At 37.5% G+C, this 26775-nt stretch overlaps 1 protein-coding gene across 3 annotated transcripts in view; it reads left to right on the top strand.

The window, feature by feature from the left end:
• The window catches only part of BUB1B (BUB1 mitotic checkpoint serine/threonine kinase B), a 55207-nt gene that overhangs the window by 19170 nt on the left and 9262 nt on the right, over positions 1 to 26775 (top strand). Inside the window, exons 6-18 of one of the 3 annotated variants that reach the window (XM_086321928.1) lie at positions 2843 to 3012; positions 4189 to 4403; positions 4565 to 4656; positions 6345 to 6571; positions 13235 to 13347; positions 13869 to 13984; positions 14568 to 14617; positions 16142 to 16202; positions 16335 to 16440; positions 20166 to 20440; positions 25544 to 25677; positions 25971 to 26111; positions 26443 to 26543. In XM_086321928.1, the coding sequence (XP_086178054.1) occupies positions 2843 to 3012; positions 4189 to 4403; positions 4565 to 4656; positions 6345 to 6571; positions 13235 to 13347; positions 13869 to 13984; positions 14568 to 14617; positions 16142 to 16202; positions 16335 to 16440; positions 20166 to 20440; positions 25544 to 25677; positions 25971 to 26111; positions 26443 to 26543 (1801 nt within the window). Of the gene's footprint in view, positions 1 to 2842; positions 3013 to 4188; positions 4404 to 4564; positions 4657 to 6344; positions 6572 to 13234; positions 13348 to 13868; positions 13985 to 14567; positions 14618 to 16126; positions 16203 to 16334; positions 16441 to 20165; positions 20441 to 25543; positions 25678 to 25970; positions 26112 to 26442; positions 26544 to 26775 lie in introns of all 3 variants that reach the window. The other 2 variants (XM_086321926.1, XR_015134947.1) reach the window with 2 other exon arrangements.

Here is a 26775-nt window from a genome sequence, read left to right as displayed (position 1 = left end):
AGCCATATGTATTTTAAAGAACTTAGGAGAAAAATAGTCTGTTATATTTACCATTTTTGTTCTCCTTATTCCTGAAGTTCCAGGTTTTCCTCTGATATCATTTCCTGTCAGACAAAAGAAGTTTTTTCCTAGTCATTCATTTAGAGTGAATCTTTTCCAATAAATTCTCTTAGTTTTTCTTCATCTGAGAATGTCTCTCCCTGCCCCCCCACCTCCAGCCTTACAGCATGCAGAATCTTGATTTCCTAACCAGGGATCAAACCCGTGCCTCCTGTTTTGGAAGCGTGGAATTTTAACAACTGGACCCCCAGGGAATCCCCTGAGAGTGTCTTTATTCATCTTTATTTCTGAAGGATATTTTCATTGGATGTAGAATTTTGGTCCAACAATTCTTGTAGCATGTTTTTGTCTTCTAGACTCTCTGATATCTGATGGGACATCTATAGTCATTTGAATGGTTCTTCCCCCTTTTTGTAATGAGTTGATTTTCTCTAAGTTTTTTTTTTCTTTAACATTGCTTTTCAGCAATTTGATCATGATGTATCTGGGTATGATTGCCTTTATATTTAATCCATTTGGGGTTTACTGGGCTTTTTGAATTTGTAAAGACATGCCTTTCACAAAATTTGAAAAGTTTTCAGCCATTATTTTTAAAATACTTTTCTATACCTTTTTTTCTGGAACTTCAGTTCCACATATATTAGACTCTCTGATACTGTCCCACAGGTCCATGAAGCTCTATTCATTTAAAACAAAATTTTAACTTAATTCTTTCTATTCTTTAGGGTGGGCAATTTTTATTGATTTGTCTTCAGGTTCATTTACTCTTTTTTTCAGTCTTTTCCATTCTGATATTGAGTATATCCAGTAAATTGTTTACTTCAGATATTGTGTTTTTCAGGTCTAAAATTTCCATTTGATTCTTTTTCATAGTTTCTGTGTGTCAGTTGAGAATTTCTGTCTTTCCATTCATTTAAAATATTTTTACCTTTATATTATGGAGCATCATTGCATTAGCTGCTTTAAAATCTGTCTGAAAACTCAACACCTGGGTCATTTGATGTTTTTATTTATTTTTTTTATTAATTAGTTTATTTTAATTGGAGGATAATTACTTTACAATATTGTGATTTTTTTAAATATTATTCTTTAAACTATATATAAAATTTCTACATAAATACCAATCATGGTTGTGCTGTGATTTCTATATTTATATTTTTGGTCACTGTGCTGTAATGTGCTTAGTCACTCAGTTGTGTCCAACTCTTTGCGACCCCACAGACTGTAGCCCTCCAGACTCCTCTGTCCTTGGGAATTTTCCAGGCAAGAATACTGAGGTGGGTTTTTATGCCCTTCTCCAGGGGATCTTCCCAACCCAGGAATCGAACCCAGTTCTCCCACATTGCAGGCAGATTCTTTACTGTCTGAGCCACCAGGAAGCTGTCATTTGATTTGTATTTCTGTTTTTCCTTTGAGAATTGGTCACATTTTCCTAGTTCTTTATATGTCAGGTGATTTTGGATTATATACTAGACATGTATACTGGTATTATTAGACTCTAGGTCCTGTTAGTTAATGTTGATGCTTTTGTCTTATTAGGTAACCAGCCTTCAGATATAATTTCTTTTTCAACTTATGTGAGTAGTGGTTCTAATGTCAGTTCAATTTTCAGAGACCTTTAGGTGTATCCCATTTGTCTGTTACTCCAGGGTTAGTCTAGTGCTTGGACAGTGGTTTATATTATAGTTCAGTTCTCAAAGCCTTTTCTGTGCTGCTTTGGGTCTGCTTTGTGTATGCATAGCTCAAGGGTGGTCCAGGGCTTGTGCCAATTCATGTACAGAATCAGGTGATTCTCTTCTTTAGCTCATCCCCTCCAATATTTCTCCCATACTCATTGGCCCTCACAGTCCACTTTTTCCTTTCCTCTGGAAAAAAAGATGAGATTTCCTTAGGAGTTTTAGCTTCCTGCACTGCTAATGTAACAATTCAAAACCAAATGGAAAAGAGAAGGGGGAAAAAAAAACAGGAAACAGCCTTGAGTGGGTTGTTTCTTTGACTCCTCTCCACAGTCTACTTGCTTTTGTTTACTTTTTAGAGACCTCGGTTGCTTTTTTTGTAGTTTGTCTGGAGTTTTTAATTCTTTTTTTTTTTTTTTTAAGTTTTTTTTTTTAGAGTTTTTAATTCTAATCGGTGAGAAAGAGAGAAGCTAATATGGGCTTATTGCATCTTGGCCAGCATTTGCAGTTTATTCAATTTCTTTACCCTTTTGATAATACTTAATACTTTGGCAACTGCACAGAAGTTTAGTCTTCAAACTTCTACCAGTTTTACTAAAATGTCATGTTTAATGCAACTTCATTCATCTGATTCAGGGAAAATGTTGGGGTAGGGAATCCGATGGGGATTCTATATAGCAAGAGAGACAAGAAAATAGATGTGTCAAGATGTTAACAATTAGTTAATCTAAGTAAAGAATATATGGGTGCTCACTCTTTCAACTATTTTGTGAGTTTAAAAAGTCATAATAAAAAGTTGATGGGAAACTCTGATCTTAATATATTCTATAATCTTAATCTAAGACACTGATCTAATCCCGAGGTCAACCTGCTGGTGCTCTTCAGAGTATTTTTGATTGGTCGAATTTGGACATACAAATTTGGACCTTCTCTGATTTCAAGGTGGCTTTCTTTGTTTCTGAGAGAATAAACACTTTCTTTTGGCTATTTTTATATATTTCTTCCCTTACATCCCACTCTTTTCCCCTGTTTAGGAAATTAGGAAATTGAATTTGGACAGTAGTGTTCATCTCACCAACTGTTAATGGTCCCTTCTCTTACTTTAGACAATTCCAAGCTCGAGTGTCTCGGCAAACTCTGTTGGCACTTGAGAAAGAAGAGGAGGAGGAAGTTGTGGGATCTTCTGTACCACAGCGAAGCACACTGGCTGAACTAAAAAGCAAAGGGAAAAAGACAGCAAGAGCTCCAATCAGCCGTGTAGGGGGTGCTCTCAAGGGTAAGTTTGTTAAGTGTTATTATGGGAAGCTTTTAGTTTCGGGTGGTAGGCAAATTATGTAAGGAAATCATGTATAAATATATATATGAACATTGTCCTACTGTTCTGACTACTAGGAAGCAAAAAAGAAGTCTAAGGAGAAGCTGAGATCACAGTGTACAGTAACACTAAAACATGTCAGCATTTTGTGTCATTAATTAAGAAACACCTACTCTGGGACTCTTATAATGCAAAGAAAGAGGGAAAGACAGACGGAAGGAAAAGAAAAAAGAATAACTTAATCTAATATTTATCTAGAGTAATAAGCAACTAGAGTTTCTGAGTTTCAGTTATTAGTTGAAAGATATGCAGTAATATAGCAAGTATTATCAAAGTAAAGCTTACATGTACCAAATTCACAAAGAATGTATTAATTTGATCTTCAGTTTTGGAGGGTGAGAAATTGGGCTCTCTTTGTATACTTAAAGATGATCAGCAATAGCTGTTTTTTAAATCTACTATTTTTTTAGGTAAATTTTAGGTTCCCAGCAAAATTGACCAGAAGATACAGAGAGCAGTAAGCTTTTATTAACCACATTTATAGCAGTTAGACACACAGACCAGATATTTAGATCTCTTATCCCTATCCTGATATATCAACTTTGTAATACTCAGAATGTTCCTTGGAGATCTGAGAATTAGAGTACAGAGAATATAGTCCTAAAAAATATTTTATCCAGGTCATGATGAAGCTTGAGTCTAATAAGCAGCCCCACTAAAGAGAATACCAATAATAAGTGAGCTAACTTGGTTTTTTTTTAGATTCAGTACATTTCAGCTGAGAGAAAAATTTTACCAGAAAAATGAATATTAAGATTTCAGTTAATCCTGATAAAATTAAACAATGTTAGAATGATGACTGAAGGAAGATACAGAATTTGTTTTTTGGATATCTATATGTAAAAGATTACAGGTGAGGGAAAAGAGGGAGGGTATAAGTAACAAATGCAGAATAGACTTAAAAATTAATTATTTGATGCATTAAGGTTTTTAAAAATTATTATTTAAAAAAATCTCTGATTCTATGGTAGTAGAAGTAGTCTTGATTTGGGAAAGGTTCAGGTATACCTTATTGGGCATCTAAATTGGTGAAGATTTTTAAATTTAGATTTTGAAAGTTTAATATTTTTCTCTTAGCTCCAAGCCAGAACAGAGGTCTCCAAAATCCAGTTCCTCAACAGATGCAAAGTAATACTAGAATTATTGTTTTTGATGAAAATACTGATGAGGCTTCTAGAGCAGAGCCATCTAAGCCTACAGTCCAGCCATGGATAGCACCTCCTGTGTCCAGGGGCAAAGAGAATGAGCTGCAAGCCGGCCCTTGGAACACAGGCAGGCCTTTGGAATACAGGGTAAGGACTCTAATCCAATTTATTTGTTAACATAACAAAGTTCAAATAGAGGAGTATTTTTAGCATCTCTTTTAATTCCTCTTGAATAATTAGGCATGGTCTGCATATGGTGCATCAGAATGTAAAACCATGGTAATTTTAGTTTTCTTCTTCATCGCCAGCCTCGAGGCAATACAGCGTCTATGACAGCTGTACCCTCTATGCTTCCAAGTTTTACTCCATATGTGGAAGAGACTGCACAACAGCCAGTTATGTGAGTTTGATTTCCAGATATTTTGTGGTGGAAATTACTAAGTTTGGCAGGGGCACCTATCTAATTCCTAAAGCCTTTTCTTCTTTGTGGAAATGAAAGTAAACAAAAGTTTTATTTCCTTTATGTCTTTTTTTTTTTTTTTTAGTGTGTTAGGGCTAAAAGACCACTTGTTATTCTTATTAAGGAATAAACTCAATAGGTTTATATTTAAATTGGTGTAGTCAAAGATAGTCACTGTTATTTAAGGGAGATGTTCTACCTTTATTATTAACAGTAGTGAGGAATTATGGCAGTTTTTGCTCATAACCTGCTTTTTCTTTCTGAATGTCTTTTTCTTGGCATTTCTATGAGATATAATAGATGATTAAATAATCAGGCAGTCTGAGATTCAGTCTAATATATAACATTGTGGAGTGGTAATATTAGGTCATATTTTGTGTCCCATTGCAAGAGTTTCTTCATATATAATTTGTAACCCCTCATTATATGCTAGGTATATGATGTTTGTGTAGGTTTTTTCATAAAGTCTTTTTATCAGTTGAGCAAATTGAGGACGCTTTTTAAGCATGTAGATGCTTGGACCATTAAAAGTTCTGATCCAGTGTATCTGAGTTGAGGACCAGATACAACTAAAGAACAATCTTTAGTTGTAAAAAGATACACAAAAAAATAAAAGATATATAAGTGATTCTGATCCTGACTGAGGTATGCTCCATTTTCAAACCTGTATTACCACTCTCTACTCTTCCCCTTCAGCTGATAATGTTGAATTTTACATCATCAGTTCTCTAAATGCTGTATTTCTAATTCTTCTGGGTTCAGAACAGTGAGAAATGGGCATAAGTTAGCTTCATTTTGTACACTGGATTCTATTTAGATTTGGTTATTCACCACAGTCATAGAAAACAAATTTATGGTTACCAAAGGGCAAAGTGTTAGTGTTAGTCGCTCAGTCATGTCCGACTCTTTGCGACCCATGAACTGTAACCCACCGGGCTCCTCTGTGCATGGAATTCTCCAGGCAAGAATACTGGAGTGGGTAGCCTTTCCCTTCTCCAGGGGATCTTCCCAATTCCGGAATAGAACCCAGGTCTCCCTAATTGCAGCCGGATTCTTTACCGTCTGAGCCACTAGGGAAGCCCACCAGAGGGGAAAGGTATGGGATAAATTAGGGGATTGGGATTAACATATACACATAACTATATATAAAATAGATAACCAACAAGGACCTACTGTATAGCACAGAGAACTATATTCAATATTTTGTAATAACCTATAAGGGAAAAAAATCTGAAAAGGAATATATATATACATATAATATATAATATATAACTGAATCACTGCTGTACATGTGAAACTAACACATTATAAATCAACTATATATACTTCAATAAAAATATTACCTCCTTTGAAAAAAAGATATGTTATTCAGATTTATTTTTACCTATAAGTAATATAAGCTATTTGATGACTCTTAACTTATAGCTAATTCCTTCCTCATCCTAGTAGTACTCAGAACATAATTGTTGATGGACTATGTAAATTATTTTTAGCCTCTTAATCATTTTTGTTTTTTGGAATCCATCATATATAATCTTACAACTGACATCATCCCTGTGTTTTGTCAAAACGTAAGAAACAGCTCGTTTGATCTATATGATAAATAATAATTATCTTGCTTCTTTTAGGACACCATGTAAAATTGAACCCAGTATAAACCACATTCTAAGCACAAGAAAGCCTGGAAAGGAAGAAGGAGATCTCCTGCAGAGAGTTCAAAGTCTTCAGCAAGAGTCTGAGAAGAAGGAGAAGATGATGTATTGTAAGGAGAAGATTTATGCAGGAGTCGGGGAGTTCTCCTTTGAAGAGATCCGGGCTGAGGTTTTCCGGAAGAAATTAAAAGAGCGAAGAGAAGGTATGTGTATTTATCTAGCTCAAGTTTGTAAAAATAACTTAGTTGTAGGAAGACTGGGTTGCTATTTTAAGCCTGAGGAAAGTTACTGCTGTTGTGTGTAACTTTGTGTGATGCTTCTGTGGTTTCTATGTTTCTCTATTTAAGCTGAACTTCCATTGCTGCTTTCTATGAAACCCATAAGGGAAAATTTTAAACAACTAAGTTTGTGTTCAAAAGTAAAGAAACTGCATGACCAGTTCATCTTTCCCTGCAATAGGCAGACAGAAAAGTGCTTTTTCCTAATATTTCCTAAATATTTCACTTTACTTTTGATACTGTGCCTGAAATTTCTCCCAGGGCTAATTTAGATTAACGGACTCTGTCATTTAGATGATAGTAGTATGTCCTGTTTATTAAACAATTCTTTCTGAGTTAAGGGAGGCTTATACATTGAAAACGGAGAAGGCAATGGCACCCCACTCCAGTACTCTTGCCTGGCAAATCCCATGGACAGAGCAGCCTGGTAGGCTGTAGTCCATGGGGTCGCTAAGAGTCGGACATGACTGAGCAACTTCACTTTCACTTTTCACTTTCACTTTTCACTTTCATGCATTGGAGAAGGAAATGGCAACCCACTCCAGTGTTCTTGCCTGGAGAATCCCAGGGACGGGGCAGCCTGGTGGGCTGCTGTCTATGGGGTCGCACAGAGTCGGACACGACTGAAGTGACTTAACAGTATACGTTGAAAAACTGGAAATTTGGAAAAAGTAGGAAGTGGTTCTGATTCTAAAGCCTAGAGATGCTTGGGGGCAAAAGGTGCCCAAAACAGGCTGAAAGTAGGGAAGTTTAGCATTTGGAATTTAAAGCATTAGAAGATGAGTGAGAATACAGAAGAGGAGGTTGGGGGTGGGAGGAGTACAAAAATAAATTTTATCCATTTAGGCATTTTGACTAGGATATACCAAGAATGAAGAAATGTTTATTATTATTATTATTTTTAACACAATCATCCAGAGTAACCTGCAGCTCAGCTCACTTAAAGAGATGTGACATTCATAGAGCTAGCTGGGAAACTTAACCGTCACTTATAATTTGTTTGAGAAAAAAAATCATTTCAGAGTTTCAGGTGGCAGGTTAGAAGCAAAGCTCTGTAAAGCAGCCTGTTAGTAAGTTTGGAATTGCCTTATTTGTTACATCAACTAGTGCCTTCCAAGACTGACAGAAGTGCTCTGGCCTCAATATATGGAAAAATGGAATCTATGTGTCTAGGTAGGAGAGAGGGAATGCATAAAAGTTAAGGGACTAGTTGTGTGAAGCTTTTTAAAAGTGGAAACCACCACAGCAAAGAAATAGGCTAGCAGAATAGCCACATGTGAGCTGGGAAAGGAGCAAGGCACTTAGGTGAAACTACTGCTTCCTGAAGGGAAGGCTCTAGCGACGCCAAGTATATTAAAGTAAAATAGTACATTTTATTCTCAACTAGCTAAAGAAGAAGCTGAGCTAGGGTTAGTTGGGATTTGAGTACTGAAAGAAGTATTGACCTCTGAGGATATTGTAATACTCTTTTCCTAATCTTGTCTCTGAATCTAGTTTGTACTCTTAAGAAATCCTCATGCCTATAAGAAAGTGGTTTCTTGTTATATTTAAAACTAGCTTCAAAGATTATTGCTGAATTCAACTCTCAGGTAGGGACATGAGAAATGAGGAAGCCACAGGTTGGGTCTAAAGACAAGGCTGTTATCCTTTCTTCCCATTACTACTTCTAAAGCATTTTCCCCCTTCTTCAAAAAGTTTCTTTCCAATTCATGTCTTCCAGTTTTTTTCCTACCCATCAAACCTCCTTAGTATTCTACATACCTGCCTCATTTCTTATTTCTACCCCTACACCATCCATTCTATTGTATTCACCTGGCAAAACCTCAACCCTAGTTAAATCCAGCTATCTCCTCACACTCTGTACCTGCATCCAAGTATAATAGTTTAAATGTAGCTGGAGAAAAATGCAACTATGAATTGGTCTCATTTTAAATCCTTTTTATTTTTTATTTTAGCTATGCTGGATCTTCGTTGCTGTGCGTGGGCTTTCTCTAGTTGTGTTGCACCAGCTTCTCATTGTGGTGGCTTCTCTTGTTGCAGAGCGTTAGCTCTAGGGCACATGAGCTTTGCTGGACCAGGGATCGAACTTGTGTCCCCTGCATTGGCAGGCGGATTCTTAACCACTGGACCACCTAGGAATTCCTCATTTTAAATTCTTGACCACGACATTTACCAGTGCCTAACAATCTTACTAGTTATCTGATAGGTGAATTTCTTCTTTCTGCTAAACAACTAATTTAATTTTCTTTCATTTTCAAATATACATCCCTGTACCTCCTGACCTATCTCCTTTGTAACCTCATTGAGAAAATAGAAGGAATGTGATGGTAACTCCATTTTCTTCCACCAAATCTGCCATCTCTGCTATCTGTACACTCATTCTTTTTGTTAAAATTTAGCATTTCTCTGTTCCTATCAAAGGAATGGTCCTTATTTCTTCCCCCTCTAGCATTTTCCCTTTTTACTAAACCATTCTTAGTAATTTAGGCAAATATAATGTCTCCATTTTTTAAAAAGAAAGAAAATCTTCATTATCCTTATTCATCTCCAACTACAACCCCATTTTTATACTCCCTTTCACAGCAAGATTTGGGGGCAATTGTAATCTTTTGCTGCCTACTATTTCCTCAACTGAAAAAGCTGGCTTAAAACTCAACATTAAAAAACAAAGATACGTCATCTGGTTCCATCACTTCATGTCAAATAGATGGGGGGAAAGTGAAAACAGTGGCAGATTTTATTTTCTTGAGCTCAAAAATCACTGCAGATTGCTGCCACAAAATTAAAAGATGTTTGCTCCTTGGAAGAAAAGCTATGACAAACCTAGACAACGTATTAAAAAGCAGAGACATTACTTTGCCAACAATGGTCCATATAGTCAAAATTATGGTTTTTCCGGTAGTCATCTACAGAAGTGAATTGAACCATACAGAAACCTGAGTACCAAAGAACTGATCCTTTCGAACTGTGGTATTGGAGAAGACTCTTGAGAGTCCCTTGGACAGCAAGAAGATCAAACCAGTCCATCCTAAAGGAAATCAACTCTGAATATTCATTGGAAGGACTGATACTGAAGCTCTAATACTTTGGCCACCTGACGTGAGGAGTCAACTCTTTGGAAAGACCCTGATGCTTGTAAAGATTGAGGGCAGGAGGAGAACGGGGTGACAGAGGATGAAATGGTTGGATAACATCATCAACTCAGTGGACATGAGTTTGAGCAAACTTGGGAAGATAGTGAAGGACAGGGAAGCCTGGCATGCTGCAACCTATGAGGTCGCCAGGAGTCAGACATGACTTACTTATTGAACATTTCCTCAAGCATCATTTCTATTCCATTGATCACAGTGACCAGAAACCTCCTTTTTGCCGAATCCAATGGCTGTTTCTGAGTCCTGATCTTTATTGACTTCTTGGCTTCATTGAGTACAGTTGATGAAATGCTTTATGAAATGCTTGTCTTTGGCTTCTTCCTTGGTGGTGTATTCTTGCTCCATTTCCTTTACTGTTCTCATCCAGGACCTCTTCCTCAGGCCCAGGAGAGTTCTGAAATATCCCAATTATCTCTTCTTTCCACAGCCATCTTTAAGTAATGGATTAAATACTGTTTACAAGCTATCAACTCTCAAATTCATATCCCCATCCCTGACATTTCACCTGATCCCCAGACTGATATTTAGTTGCCTGCATTTATTGGCTGTCCTAATAGGCATCTTTTAAAATTTATATGTATTTGGCTGTGCTGGGTCTTAGTTGCAGCACACAGCATCTTCAATCTTCATTGAGCATTATGGGGGTCTTTAGTTGAGGCATATGGAATCTAGTTCCCTGACCAAGGATTGAACTCAGGCCCCCTGCATTGGGAGTTCAGAGTCTTAGCCACTGGACCACCAGGGAAATCTCTCCAATAGACATTTTAAGCTCTACATAACCAAAAACAGTTGATTTATATCACAAACCACACCCCAATATACAAATGTACCACAGGCTTCCCTATTTCAACAAAAGGCATCACCATGCACCAAGTTGGTTCAGTTCAGTTCAGTCGCTCAGTCGTGTCCGACTCTTTGCAACCCCATGAAATGCAGCATGCCAGGCCTTCCTGTCCATCACCAACTCCCGGAGTCCACCCAAACCCATGTCCATTGAGTCGGCAATGCCATCCAACCATCTCATCGTCTGTCATCCCCTTCTCCTCCTGCCCTCAATCTTTCCCAGCGTCGGGGTCTTTTCCAATGAGTCAGCTCTTCGCATCAGGTGGCCAAAGTATTGGAGTTTTAGCTTCAACATCAATCCTTCCAATGAACACCCAGGAATGATCTCCTTTAGGATGGACTGGTTGGATCTCCTTGCAGTCCAAGGGACTCTCAAGAATCTTCTCCAACACCACAGTTCAAAAGCATCAATTCTTTGGTGCTCAGCTTTCTTTATAGTCCAACTGTCACATCCGTACATGACCACTGGAAAAACCATAGCCTTGACTAGACGGACCTTTGTGGACAAAGTAATGTCTGCTTTTTAATATGCTGTCTAGGTTGGTCGTAACTTTCCTTCCAAGGAGTAAGCATCTTTTAATTTCATGGCTGCAATCACCATCTGCAGTGATTTTGGAGCCCAGAAAAATAAAGTCAGCCACTGTTCCCACTGTTTCCCCATCTATTTGCCATGAAGTGATGGGACTGGATTCCATAATCTTCGTTTTCTGAATGTTGAGCTTTAAGCCAACTTTTTCACTCTCCTCTTTCACTTTCATCAAGAGGCTCTTTAGTTCTTCTTCACTTTCTGCCATAAGCGTGGTGTCATTGTCATATCTGTGGTTATTGATATCTCTCCCGGCAATCTTGATTCCAGCTTGTGCTTCCTCCAGCCCAGCGTTTCTCATGCTGTACTCTGCATATAAGTTAAATAAGCAGGGTGACAATATACAGCCTTGACGTACTCCTTTTCCTATTTGGAACCAGTCTGTTGTTCCATGTCCAGTTCTAACTGTTGCTTCCTGACCTGTATACAGGTTTCTCAGGAGGCAGGTAAGGTGGTCTGGTATTCCCATTTCTTTCAGAATTTTCCACAATTTATTGTGATCCACACAGTCAAAGGCTTTGGCATAGTCAATAAAGCAGAAATAGATGTTTTTCTGGAACTCTCTTGCTTTTTCCATGATCCAGTGGATGTTGGCAATTTGATCTCTGGTTTCTCTGCCTTTTCTAAAACCAGCTTGAACATCTAGAAGTTCACAGTTCACATATTGCTGAAGCCTGGCTTGGAGAATTTAAGCATTACTTTACTAGCGTGTGAGATAAGTGCAATTGTGTGGTAGTTTGAGCATTCTTTGGCATGGCCTTTCTTTGGGATTGGAATGAAAACTGACCTTTTCCAGTCCTGTGGCCACTGCTGAGTTTTCCAAATTTGCTGGCATATTGAATGCAGCACTTTCATAGCGTCATCTTTCAGGATTTGAAAGAGCTCAACTGGAATTCCATCACCTCCACTAGCTTTGTTCATAGTGATGCTTCCTAAGGCCCACTTGACTTCACATTCCAGGATGTCTGGCTCTAGGTGAGTGATCACACCATCATGGTTATCTTGGTCATGAAGATCTTTTTTGTACAGTTCTTCTGTGTATTCTTGCTACCTCTTCTTAATATCTTCTGCTCCCCCAAAAAAACTCTGAAAGGCATCTTTTATCCCTCTTTCCTTACCATTCCCCCACATCTAACGAATAAACCAACTTTGCCACCAAAAAGTTTCATACATCTTTCATTTATCACCAGTCCCATTATTACCTCAGTCCAAACCACAGTCTTTTAGCTGGACTACTACAGTTAAGACTTTCTGCCCTCTTTCTGGCCTTCCCAAAATTCATTGTGTTCACAGCACATTATCATTTTTGGAAAATCAGGTCATGTCCCTCCTTTATTTAAAATTCTCCCGTGTTGTTTCATTGTCTTAGAATGCAGTACAAACTCTTATAAACCCTACATGATTTGGCCCTTGCCTAACTTTCCAATCTCATCTTTTACTTTGCTCCCTATTTCTATGCTACAATCATGTTGGTGTTCTTTTGAGTCCTTGTACCAGTGATCTTGTTCCTCCATTAGGGCCTTTATGCCATCTAGTCCCTTGCTCTAGAAACTTTCCTCAGATCTTTATATGACCAGCCTCTTGTTATCCAGGTTACAGCTTCATAATGTAACTGACTTAGATGATCTCCCCTGATCACTGGTTTAGTAGCTCCTGACCTCCATTCCCCTACCCAATAACACATTTTCACATCACCTAATTTTTATTTTTAGCACTGATTATCTTGTTAATTTCTGTGTGTTTGTCTCTGCCAAATTGAACATTAGCATCACATGACCAAGGACTTTGTATTATGTGCCACTAAAACCTAAATACCTTGTTGTGCTTGGCATGTAATGGATTTCTATTTCTTATTGACTGAATAAATAATAGAGACCGAGACCTCAAGTTGAGGACTTTGCTCCATTTGTGTCATTCTTATCTGTAATATTGACTGTCCCAAAGACAATCTTTGACAGGATAAATTGCTATGAGGAGTAATGCCTCAGCCAACTTTACTGTTTCTAGCTGAGCTACTGACCAGTGCAGAGAAGAGAGCAGAAATGCAGAAACAGATTGAAGAGATGGAGAAGAAGCTAAAAGAAATCCAAACTACTCAGCAAGAAAGAGCGAATGAACAGGTCATTTTCTCTTTTCAGTACATAACAACTAATGCTTATTGAAACAAATTTAAAAATATGAAAATATAGAAGGTAAAAGTCCTGCCAGTGCCCACTCAGTTTTTGGTAGTTTCTTAGCTACTAGTATCAGCAAAGTTGAGCAGAAAAGTAATTTTAACAGGTGACTTCAAATGGAATTTGTGGCATATAAGTGATATAATTTATTGACATCTTAGTTATACTCTAAATCACTATTCTGTTACTTCTGACTTTAATTTTTTATTCTAGTTATGTTCAATTAAAAAGAGATTAGCTAAAGAAATTTAGTGTGTATTTGCTTGCCACTACTTAGTTAAGTACAGCAGTATCAGTTTATACTGGTAACATAAATTTAAGAACTTCTGTGGGACAGACATTCTATATGGTTAGTAAATATCTTGGGAAAGTGTATAGTAAAGCTAATTTTGGCACTAAAACTTGAAAATAGGTAGCATTTTCTAGATAAGAGGGACATACTAATTTTGTTTATTTAATGCAAATAGCAAGAAGAAAAGATGCCTACAAAGGAGACAGCTGAACTGCCAATTGCTTCAGAGTCTCAGGAAATATCAGGAATGGCTCTGTCCAATTTTGTTTGCCCAGTAAACTCTTGTGCCAGGTAGGACCACATTGGTGGAAGAAATGATACTTATAGGAAGGAGGGCATTTAGAACCAGCCTTTGACTCTCTAGACTTGAAGTCTCCTTAACTTTTATAGTATTGAGACATGATTTTTGCAACTCTTTGTCACAACGTCGGCTTTGATACTAATGAAGGAGGTCTAGGTGCTGGCTTTTTTCCATTAAAAAAAAAATAACGTATTTCTTATAATAACAACCAAATAATTTTTTAAATGGTAAAACCACTCATTTCTACCACTAAAAGATGACTAGTATTAACATTGCTTTATTTCTTCTTTATGTGTTGTTTTGGATTTGTTTATAAAAATGAAGGTTTATCATTTTGTAATCTGCTTATATTGTTAATGTAACTTGATGTCTGCTATCAAATATATTTCTGTAACAATTCTAATGACTGAAGGTTCTATCTTAAAGAATTTGGTTTAATGGTACTAGAATATTTTCTTTATCTTAGAATGAAGATTGTATTTAATTTTTTAAAAAGTCTCTTGGACTTCTGAAAATTAAATAATTTGTTCTGTGGGTAGTAAGCCACATGTTTAAAATCGAGTTTCTTCACAGGGAAACATCACTTGCAGAAAACGTTTGGCAAGAACAACCTCATTCTAAAAGTGAGTTGTATTTGACAATCTCATGAAGACCTTACTGATAACAAATGCATTATGTAACAAGTATAAATAATTTTATTGATTGTAGTAAAAGGAGGTGAAAGAAAGCAAAGAGAGGGACTCAGGTTTGTAATCTTTGAATCATGGAGTTCAATTTATTAGCATATAATTCAAGATAGGATAGACATTTGAAAAAATATTTTTGTAAAATAACTCATTGCTTAAAAATATTTGATTTTAAATGTAATTTAAATTTATACTAACTATAAAATAATATTTCACTTTAGTTAGTGCACTCTAACTAATGGCACCCCACTCCAGTACTCTTGCCTGGAAAATCCCATGGACGGAGGAGCCTGGTGGGCTGCAGTCCATGGGGTCGCTAAGAGTCAAACATGACTGAGCGACTTCACTTTCACTTTTCACTTTCATGCATTGGAGAAGGAAATGGCAACCCACTCCAGTGTTCTTGCCTGGAAAATCTCATGGACGGAGGAGCCTGGTGGGCTGCAGTCCACGGGATCACTAAGAGTTGGACACGACTGAGCGGCTTCACTTTCACGCATTGGAGAAGGAAATGGCAACCCACTCCAGTTTTCTTGCCTGGAGAATCCCAGGGACGGGGGAGCCTGGTGGGCTGCCATCTATGGGGTCTCATAGAGTTGGACACAACTGAAGCGACTTAGCAGCAGCAGCAGCAGCTAAGCATAGCAGTAGCACCCAGGAGCCAAGACTGGAAAGTGGTTTTTTGATAGGAAGAGGGGGGAGAAGCTTAAAATTAAAGCTATTTTATATTCAAATTTGGTCTTTTCAGAAACATGTTAAAAGTGGTAGAAACATGAATATCCACCTAGTAGTTTAAAAAATTCAGTAGAATCTGATTAAATGTTTAAGTCTAACCATCAGTTTATAGGAAATGCAAGGCATAGAAGAACATTTGAAACAAAAATATAATTGGCCAAAAATCCAGCATTATGGGGTGTACAACCCAGTTTCTAAAATAAAAAATTAATAGCAAAAACAAAAACCCTATAAAATAAAAGCAATTAAAGAGACAATTTCAACTGGTCACAGTGTTTGAATCTACTTTGCATTCCTAATTCAAACTTTCTAAAAAGTTTTGATAAAATGTGATACTTTTGATTGTATGTGTGAATTCAGAAATGGTTAATTCTGTAGATATGATCATGTTTTGAGATTATGTTTTTTAAAAAGACACTATTTCTAAGAAATGTGTACTGAAATATTTACATATGCAATGATATGGTGTTTTGTATTTGCTTCAAAAATAATTCAGAGTTGGGTTAGATTTGGGGAGCAGTGATGGGGAATAAAGATGAAACAAGATCATCCATGTTTAGATCATTGTTATTAAGTGATCTTTACTTTTGTACTTTGGAAATTATTTATTATAAAAGATAAAATTGTTTTTCTGCTTTCAGACAGCAAAAATGTTAATTGACCTAATTGTCTTGAAGAGTAGGGCATTTACTCTAAAGAGTGTAAATTTAGTCTCTCTTTCTATAGGTTCCAGTGTACCTTTCTCCATTTTTGATGAATCTCTTCTTTCAGAAAAAAAGCCTGTCAGGTTTGAGGGTTTTTTTTAATTTATTTTGTTTCAACAATTAAAAGTTTTCTATTATTATATATAAGGGTGAAATAGGAGGTTACTGTTATCTGTGTTAAGAGAAAAATTGCTAAATGAGATGTCTTTTTCTAGTCCTTCTGCAGCTCCCTCACGTGTTTTAGCCCAACGAAGACCTCTTGCAATTCTCAAAACTTCAGAAAGCATCACCTCAAATGAGGATGTATCTCCAGATGTTTGTGTAAGAAACAGTATCCCTAAGTTTATATAAATGGGCTAGTGTATAGTTTCATTCATTTCTCACAGAAGTTTAGAGTTAAAGTAAAAATCATTGGCTTGAAATAAGCACATGAAAAGATGCTCAACACTGTTATCAGAGAATGCAAATCAAAATCATGGTGAAATACTATACACATGCACTTGGGTGGCTATAATCAAAAAGACAAAATAACAGCTGTTGGTGAGGATGTTAAGTAACTAGAACCCTCATACGTTGCTGATGAGGATGTACAGTGGTACAACCTGTTTGGAAAACAATCTGTCAATTCCTCAAAATGTTGACAATAGGGTTACCATATGGTCCAGCAGTTCCCTCCTAGGTAAATATATCCCAAAGAATTTTTTAATTTAATTAATTTTTAATTGAAGGATAACTAAAAGAATTTAAAACATATCATCACACAAAAACTACATAAATGTTCATAGCAGCATTGTTCGTAAGAGCCAATAACAGGGAACAACCAAACATTCATCACCTGATGCTTGGATAAACAAAATGTGTATCTGTAAAGTGGAATAGTGTTCAGCCATAAGAAGGAATGGAATATTGACATATCCTACAACATGGGTGAATCTTTAAAACACTGCTAAAATGAAAGCACGCCTAAAAGAACACATACTGTATTATTCTGTTTATGTGAAATAAACAGAAGTCTTTCATAAAGGCAGAAAATAGATTAGGATTTCCAGGGGATTAGGGAGAGAGTGGATTGGAAAGTGACCACAAATTGATATAGTGTTTCTTTTTAAGGTGATGAAAGTGCTCTGAAGTTAGATAGTGGTGATGGTTGCAAGTGAGATAGTGGTGAAGGTTGCAAAGCCTTATGAATGTGTGATACTAAAAACCACGGAAATGCACATTATAAAAGAGTGTATTTTTTGGTATGTTAATTATATCTCAATTTTTTTAAGTAGGGAAAGATCACTGTCTTCAAAGCCCAGGATCTTTTTTCTTTATAAAAAAAATTTTGTAGCAATGAAAGTTATGTGAACCAACCTTTTTTTTTTTTGTAGTAATGTTCTGTTTTAACCACTGTGAACTAGTGACCCTGCACACATTCAAGTCAAAGTAAATAAACTTTATCAATGACATTTTATTGAAGGTTTAAACCAGCATCTGGAAACTTGTCTTAATATTTAAAGAGAACTGAGTATGTTTAATCTGAAGCTTATAAGGGGAGACATGATCAGTATCTATAATGATTTTAACAGTGTTAAATCAGTGTATTCCAATGAATCAAACATGTTTTTCTTTTTGTTTACCCATTTATTGAGGTATATCTTATATCCATGGACCTCCCTCAGTAGCTCAGTTGGTATAAAGAATCAGCCTGCAATGCAGGAGACTCAGGTTTGATCCCTAGGTTGGGAAGATCCCCTGGAGAAGGAAATGGCAACTCACTCCAGTATGCTTGCCTGGAGAATCCCATGGACAGAGGAGCCTGGCAGGCTACAGTCCATGGGGTCACAAGAGTTGGACACGACTTAGCAACTAAAGAGAGAGAGAGAGCTCTTATATAGATACATTGCACAAATATTAATTGTACAGCTAGGTAAAATTTTAAATATGTGAATATCCATGTAGTCTTCACATATATCAAGATACAGAAAATTTGCAGCAACCCAGAAGAACCTCAGGAGCCATGTATGACTGAAGGTGCTGAGGCCCCATTCCAACTATACTGAATTGGAATTTCCAGAGATAAAATCCAAGTATGTATTTTTGTCTGTTTTAAATACTTGCCCAGGTAATTCTAATGTAGATAATAAAGATGAAGATGTAGAAGAGTAATTTTTACATACTGGATTCTGGAGAATACCACCAGAGAATAGGCTGGATTTGGAGGTAGTCGTTCTAGGTTCAGATGCTCAAGGATGGACTAAATTATTAAGAGGATATCTTAGGTTTTTTTGTCTTAAACCTTTTACTTGAATTTTGTTAATAGGTACCTACCAGCATTTTTTTCCCTAAAAAAAAAATCATATTTAAAGTGTCTAAACTAATAGGGCCATAAATAGTATTTGCATAAAATGTATCCATAGACTACAGACATCTATTTTACTCTAATCTTACGATTCTTCAGTTTCATCTATTGTTTCTTCTAGATGTATCTCTCACCTCTACTTAATTATGTTGAACCAGAAATTCGGAGTATATGTCATATTGGTAATGATCTAGAAAATTAATATCTAGTATCTATGAGGGTTAAATGAAATAGGCACTTTTGTGTACTTCAGGTAAATGTATAAAGTGGTACAATATTTCTGAGGGAAGTTGGGCAGTATGAATAAATACCCTTAATGTCCCATTACCTTTTTGACCTGGTAGTTCTATTTTTATGAATTATTCCTAAGAAAACTAACATATTCCTAAAGATTTAAATCTATAAGAATATTTAAAATAGTTTCATGATAGTAAAATACGGGGAATAGCCTAAAACAGTTGGTCAACTTCTGATAGACCCACAGTGTTACCAACATGTTTTTAAAGAATTTTTAATAGCACAGAAAATAAACTAAAAAATATAATGATAATGAATAATATGGACTAGCATATATGCTGTAATTTCACTTGTTTTAAAACCTCTTTTTAAAATGCATAAAATATGCATGTATCCTACCAGATGTATATGGTCATAGCAGTTGTCTCTGGATAGTGGAAACTGGGGACTTCCCAGGTGGCACGAGCGGTAAAGAACCTGTCTGCCAATTCAGGAGATACAAGAGATGCAGGTTTGATCCCTGGGTCCAGAAGACCCCCTGGAAGAGGGCATGGCAACCCACTCCAGTATTCTTGCCTGGTAAATCCCATGGACAGAGAAGCCTGGTGGGCTACAGTTCATAGGGTTGCAAAGAGTCAACACAACTGAAGTGGCTTAGCATGCACATACCAATAGTAACTGGGGTGGAGAAATAGGAGGATCAAGTGTGGGAGGGAGACTTTTTTACTACAGATTCTTTTAAAATAGTTGACTTTTTAAAACTATATACTTGTATTACTTTTAAAGACAAAGGCATATTTTAAGTGTTTTCCATTATTTTATATTTTTTCCCCCATATCTTCTATCATCCTGAATTGTTGTTTAGTCGCTAATTCATGTCTGACTGTTTGTGACTCCATGGACTGTAGCCCACCAGGCGCCTCTGTCCATGAGATTTTCCTGGCAAGAACACTGGATTGGGTTGCCATTTCTTTTTCCAGGGGATCTTTCTGGCCCAGGGATTGAACCAATATTTCCTGCATTGGCAGGCAGATTCCTTACCATTGAGCCACCAGGGAAGCCCATGATCATGAGTTACCTTTTAGAAATAAAATAAAAATTGTCATAGAATAAGACCTAAAAGCTAGGAGGATAGTTGATTACCAGAGGGTATTCTAGGCCAAAGCCAGAAGAAAAATGGTATTGGTTCTTTGGTTCCTAGGTGAAATTGATTGAGGAGAAAACATTGTCCAGTATTTTTCTTTGTGTGGAGAATCTTCAGTGTATTTTTGATGAAATATAGTTTGCTGTTTTCATAATACAGAACCTTTTTCCTCAGATGTAAAGATGTACTTTTAAAAATTGTCTTTCTCTAGAGATTCTGTGTTAAAAATCACTTATCTAACGCCTCTTTCAGTAAAAAATATAGGCCATTCATATGCTCATTGAAATGTTTCAGCTAAATTTTATGTGGTTTTTATTTCAGGATGAATTTACAGGAATTGAGCCCTTGAGTGAGGATGCTATTATCACAGGTTTCAGGAATGTAACTATTTGTCCTAACCCAGAAGACACTTGTGACTTCGCTAGAGCAGCTCGTTTTGCATCCACTCCTTTTCATGAAATAATATCCTTGAAGGATCTCCCTTCTGATCCTGAGAGACTGTTGCAGGAAGAGGATCTAGATATGAAGACCTCTGAGGACCAGCAAACTGCTTGTGGCACTATCTACAATCCACCTCTCAGCATCAAGAAGCTGAGGTAAGTGGTGATTATAGGTTGCACAAACCAAATTGTTTGAGAGCTCTTATTCTGTGTATGCCTGTCAATTATAGCCATCAATTATCAAGCTTTTACTACCTGCCAAGTATTGTGCTAAGTGCTTTACATGACAATTAAGCTCCTTCAGATAAAATGTTAATGGGATTTAGTAATTTATTTGAATATGAGAGTTAGAAGTAAATTTTTAAAAAATATTTATTTATTTATTTAGCTGCTCTAGGTCTTAGTTGCATCATGTAGGATCTTCCATCTTTGTTGCAGCATGTGGGACCTAGTTCCCTGACCAGGGATCAAACCCAGGCCCCCTACATTGGGACCATGGAATCTTAGCAACTAGACCACCAGGGAAGTCCCATGGAAGAAGTAACTTGGGGTGATTATGGTATCTTTGAGGAAACTCAGAAAGGGTCCCTGATTCGTAGAGAAGAGGCGTGTATTTTTCCTTTAATATTGAATTTTAAATAATGGTAGAGTAGCTTGATGCTAATTTTAAATAGGCTGTTAGAGATATACTTTTCAAAAGTATCTTGTGATAGAGAGAAATGAATGAAGTAATAGCAGGAATGGCATCGAGAGCCAGGGACTAATAAACCTTGTGATCTATCCGTATTTAAAAGTCACCTAATTTAAACAAGTTCCAGTTTTAGGAATATTCTTTAATTTGCCAGTTTGTGCTTTTAAAGCTGTATTTTCAAACTTTGTCCCCAACAAACTTTTCTCAGTTTCTAGCACATAGTCACCTTGATTAATTTCCTGTTTTCTTTCTTGACCTTTGCTTATTGAAGAGTTAAAAAGTCCAAAGAAGAGATAAAGAGGAAGAAAACTAGTGTCTTAATCAGTTTTTCTCGGTCTAGTTTAGGATAGATGGAGAATAAGGCATTTGCTATAGATTAGGTTGTTGTTTAGTTGCTAAGTTATGTCCAACTCTCTTGTGATCCCATGGACTCTAGCCCTCCAGGTACCTCTGTCCATAGGATTTCCCCGGCAAAAATACTGGAATGGGTTGCCATTTCCTTCTCCATGATAGATTAGGTTGACAAAGCACAAATTTAATAGCTGGCGTTGCTCATCAACCATGGTAGATAAAGTTACCTAGATTCTGATTATGAATCTTTTTTTTTTTTTTTTTTTTTCAGGAAAATAATAGACTTTAAAGTGAGATTGAATAGTGGATACTTTTTTTTTTTTTTACTTTTGTTTACATTTATTTTTTGCAGCATTTATTCCCAGGCCATAAGTTTTTATTTCTTTGGTTTCTTCTAGGGTATCTTCTATGCAACTTCCTCTTCTGGTTTAGGACCTATTTGTTCTTTTTCAGTGAGAATTGATCATCTCAGTGTGGCAAGGAGAGTTCATATATGGGTTGATCTGACCATGAACTCTCTTAAGTTCTGTGCCACATCTTGGGGACTTTGTTCACCTGGAATGTGCTCAGTAACTAGAGAATCTATATCTAAGCCCTTAAGTTCAGAATTACTCTCTGCATTTTTGAGCATGTGCAGTAAACATTCAGCACTCTTTTTGGGCCATTGACCCTGCATCCACTGCATCCCTGACCCACTGTTTAGCCTGTGCCCACATTACCAACTCTACCATTGTAATGACAGAATGGCACGCATTGCTTCTTAAAGGCGACATTTGTTAGATACTTGGTTGCCTTTCGGATATGCATACCCTTAATGGCCTGGGCAGTTTCACGAATGTTCTTAAAGTGAACTGGAAGATTTGAGCCTCTTGATTTACATGATTTTGTGGGGTTTTCTGGGTCAAATAAATAGCACACAATTTTTAGAGGTCACCTCGGGCCACTTATGGTTCCCAGGTGGCTCAGTGGTAAAGAATCTGCCTGCCAGTGCAAGAGACCCAAGAGACTTGGGTTTGATCCCTGGGTCAGGAAGATTACCTGGAATAGGAAATGGCAACCCACTCCAGTAGTCTTGCCTGGAAAATTCCACGGACTGAGGAGCCTGGCGGGATACAGGGGTCGCGAAGAACTGAACTTGACTGAGCATGCTACTGGAGATCAGTGGAGAAATAACTCCAGAAAGAATGAAGGGATGGAGCCAAAACAAAAAGAATACCCTGCTGTGGATGTGACTGGTGATAGAAGCAAGGTCCAATGCTGTAAAGAGCAATATTGCATAGGAACCTGGAATGTCGGGTCCATGAATCAAGGCAAATTGGAAGTGGTCAAACAAGAGATGGCAAGAGTGAATGTCGACATTCTAGGAATCAGCGAACTGAAATGGACTGGAATGGGTGAATTTAACTCAGATGACCATTACATCTACTACTGCGGGCAGGAATCCCTCAGAAGAAATGGAGTGGCCATCATGGTCAACAAAAGAGTCCAAAATGCAGTACTTGGATGCAATCTCAAAAATGACAGAATGATCTCTGTTCGTTTCCAAGGCAAACCATTCAATATCACAGTAATCCAAGTCTATGCCCCAACCAGTAACGCTGAAGAAGCTGAAGTTGAACGGTTCTATGAAGACCTACAAGACCTTTTAGAACTAACACCCAAAAAAGATGTCCTTTTCATTATAGGGGACTGGAATGCAAAAGTAGGAAGTCAAGAAACACCTGGAGTAACAGGCAAATTTGGCCTTGGAATACGGAATGAAGCAGGGCAAAGACTAATAGAGTTTTGCCAAGAAAATGCACTGGTCATAACAAACACCCTCTTCCAACAACACAAGAGAAGACTCTATACATGGACATCACCAGATGGTCAACACCGAAATCAGGTTGATTATATTCTTTGCAGCCAAAGATGGAGAAGCTCTATACAGTCAGCAAAAACAAGACCAGGAGCTGACTGTGGCTCAGACCATGAACTCCTTATTGCCAAATTCAGACTGAAATTGAAGAAAGTAGGGAAAACCACTAGACCATTCAGGTATGACCTAAATCAAATCCCTTATGATTATACAGTGGAAGTGAGGAATAGATTTAAGGGCCTAGATCTGATAGATAGAGTGCCTGATGAACTATGGACTGAGGTTCGTGACATTGTAGAGGAGACAGGGATCAAGACCATCCCCATGGAAAAGAAATGCAAAAAAGTAAAACGGCTGTCTGGGGAAGCCTTACAAATAGCTGTGAAAAGAAGAGAAGCAAAAAGCAAAGGAGAAAAGGAAAGATATAAACATCTGAATGCAGAGTTCCAAAGACTAGCAAGAAGAGATAAGAAAGCCTTCTTCAGCAATCAATGCAAAGAAATAGAGGAAAACAACAGAATGGGAAAGACTAGGGATCTCTTCAAGAAAATCAGAGATACCAAAGGAATATTTCATGCAAAGATGGGCTCGATAATGGACAGAAATGGTATGGACCTAACAGAAGCAGAAGATATTAAGAAGAGATGGCAAGAATACACAAAAGAACTATACAAAAAAGATCTTCACGACCTAGATAATCACGATGGTGTGATCACTGACCTAGAGCCAGACATCCTGGAATGTGAAGTTCAGTGGGCCTTAGAAAGCATCACTACGAACAAAGCTAGTGGAGGTGATGGAATTCCAGTTGAGCTCTTTCAAATCCTGAAAGATGATGCTGTGAAAGTGCTGCACTCAATATGCCAGCAAATTTGGAAAACTCAGCAGTGGCCACAGGACTGGAAAAGGTCAGTTTTCATTCCAATCCCAAAGAAAGGCAATGCCAAAGAATGCTCAAACTACCACACAATTGCACTCATCTCTCACTCTAGTAAAGTATGCTCAAAATTCTCCAAGCCAGGCTTCAGCAATATGTGAACCGTGAACTTCCTGATGTTCAAGCTGGTTCTAGAAAAGGCAGAGGAACCAGAGATCAAATTGCCAACATCCGCTGGATCATGGAAAAAGCAAGAGAGTTCCAGAAAAGCATCTATTTCTGCTTTATTGACTATGCCAAAGCCTTTGACTGTGTGGATCACAATAAACTGTGGAAAATTCTGAAAGAGATGGGTATACCAGACCACCTGATCTGCCTCTTGAGAAATTTGTATGCAGGTCAGGAAGCAACAGTTAGAACTGGACATGGAACAACAGACTGGTTCCAAATAGGAAAAGGAGTTCATCAAGGCTGTATATTGTCACCCTGTTTATTTAACTTATATGCAGAGTACATCATGAGAAACCCTGGACTGGAAGAAACACAAGCTGGAATCAAGATTGCCAGGAGAAATATCAATAACCTCAGATATGCAGATGACACCACCCTTATGGCAGAAAGTGAAGAGGAACTCAAAAGCCTCTTGATGAAAGTGAAAGTGGAGAGTGAAAAAGTTGGCTTAAAGCTCAACATTCAGGAAACAAAGATCATGGCATCTGGTCCCATCACTTCATGGGAAATGGATGGGGAAACAGTGGAAACAGTGTCAGACTTTATTTTTCTGGGCTCCGAAATCACTACAGATGGTGACTGCAGCCATGAAATTAAAAGACGCTTACTCCTTGGAAGGAAAGTTATGACCAACCTAGATAGCATATTCAAAAGCAGAGACATTACTTTGCCAACCAAGGTTCGTCTAGTCAAGGCTCTGGTTTTTCCTGTGGTCATGTATGGATGTGAGAGTTGGACTGTGAAGAAGGCTGAGTGCCAAAGAATTGATGCTTTTGAACTGTGGTGTTGGAGAAGACTTTTGAGAGTGCCTTGGACTGCAAGGAGATCCAACCAGTCCATTCTGAAGATCAGCCATCTGAAGATCAGGGATTTCTTTGGAAGGAATGATGCTAAAGCTGAAACTCCAGTACTTTGGCCCCCTCACGCGAAGAGTTGACTCATTGGAAAAGACTCTGATGCTGGGAGTGATTGGGGGCAGGAGGAGAAGGGGACGACAGAGGATGAGATGGCTGGATGGCATCACTGACTCGATGGACGTGAGTCTGAGTGAACTCCGGGAGTTGGTGATGGACAGGGAGGCCTGGCGTGCTGCGATTCATGGGGTCGCAAAGAGTCGGACATGACAGAGCGACTGATCTGATCTGAGCATGCATGCAGGTCACTTACTAGAAAAGAGCAAATAAAATTAGAACAAAGATAAGTTGATATAAATTATCCTTTGGAAGACTGATTCATTTGTGGTTCTTTCAGCCCAATTATTGAAGACAGCCGTGAAGCCACACATTCCTCTGGGTTCTCCGGATCTTCTGCCTCAGTTACAAGCACCTCCTCCATCAAAAGTCTTCAAATTCCTGAGAAACTGGAGCTCACTAGTGATACTGCAGGTAGGTTCATATATACCATTTGTGAGGAAATATCTACATCTGCATCCAGTGAGCAGTTGTTTATCAGAGCAAACTGAGGTATATGTATTTCTTCTCTGGAAAAGTTGCCATAAATTGTGAAATCACTAGACTAAATGAGTACAAACTGAATTCAGTATCATAAAGACCTGAGATAGATGAGTGTTGTTAGATTAACAGTTTTGATCATGCGGTCTTGGGGGTTTTTTGCCCTCCTCTATTAAAATACCCATTTTGGTTTTAAGGTAATTTTTTTCTCAACTTTTTTCACCCAGACAGCCCTACTCAGTCACCCTGGTGTCCACAGTATCGCAGACAACTGGTAAAATCCCTACCAGAGCTGAGTGTCTCTACAGAGTTTTTTGTAGAAGATAGACCAATGCCTAGTTTGGAAATAGAGAAGGAAATTGAATTAGGTAAGTATCATTGAATACATGGCCTTTTGTGTGTGACAGTATATAAATAAGTGACTATTTATACTTGAACTTGATGCTTAAGCACAATCAATATTTCTAGAATGTAAGAAACAGCATTATAGAAGTTGACACATTCATAAGTTTATGTCCCAGTAACAATAGGAATTCTGTCTTCCCCTCTTTCAATTTTTAACAAATGATTTTCAAAAGTATTTTAGATGCTACTAACTGGCAAATATAAAGTTCCTTTAGCCCTTAAACCAGGAAATAAAACCTAGGGGGCTGTACATATTCACAGTGACTTTTAAATGGAATCAAACCTTCTCAACAGATAATGAGGAATATTGCATTAGACAAGAATACCTGGTATGTGAAGACTACAAATTATTCTGGGTGACACCAAGAAACACTGCCGAGTTAACCATAATAAAGGTAGGACTGATTCTTTGTCATTTCATTTACTTCATAAATAATGTCAGTTGAAGCAGTAATTGTAACTCCATAGCACCATCAAAATCCCTCTGTTAGTCTAGGAGCTGCCTTATATGAAAGTCAGTGATGCATCAAGAAATCGCTCACCATTATATGCCAAGGTCTGATGTGAAAAATGAGAGGGTATTGTGTAAATCTCTTAATGTGTTCAAACATGTTAGGTATTCTGTCA

This window comes from Bos grunniens, chromosome 10, assembly GCF_055505025.1.
Source record: "Bos grunniens cultivar Pamir isolate PY7600 chromosome 10, Bosgru_T2T1.0, whole genome shotgun sequence".
In the NCBI taxonomy this organism is placed as follows: domain Eukaryota; kingdom Metazoa; phylum Chordata; class Mammalia; order Artiodactyla; family Bovidae; genus Bos; species Bos grunniens.
The sequence above is the reverse complement of the archived record's forward strand: the minus strand, read 5'-3'. Positions and strand labels throughout refer to the sequence as shown.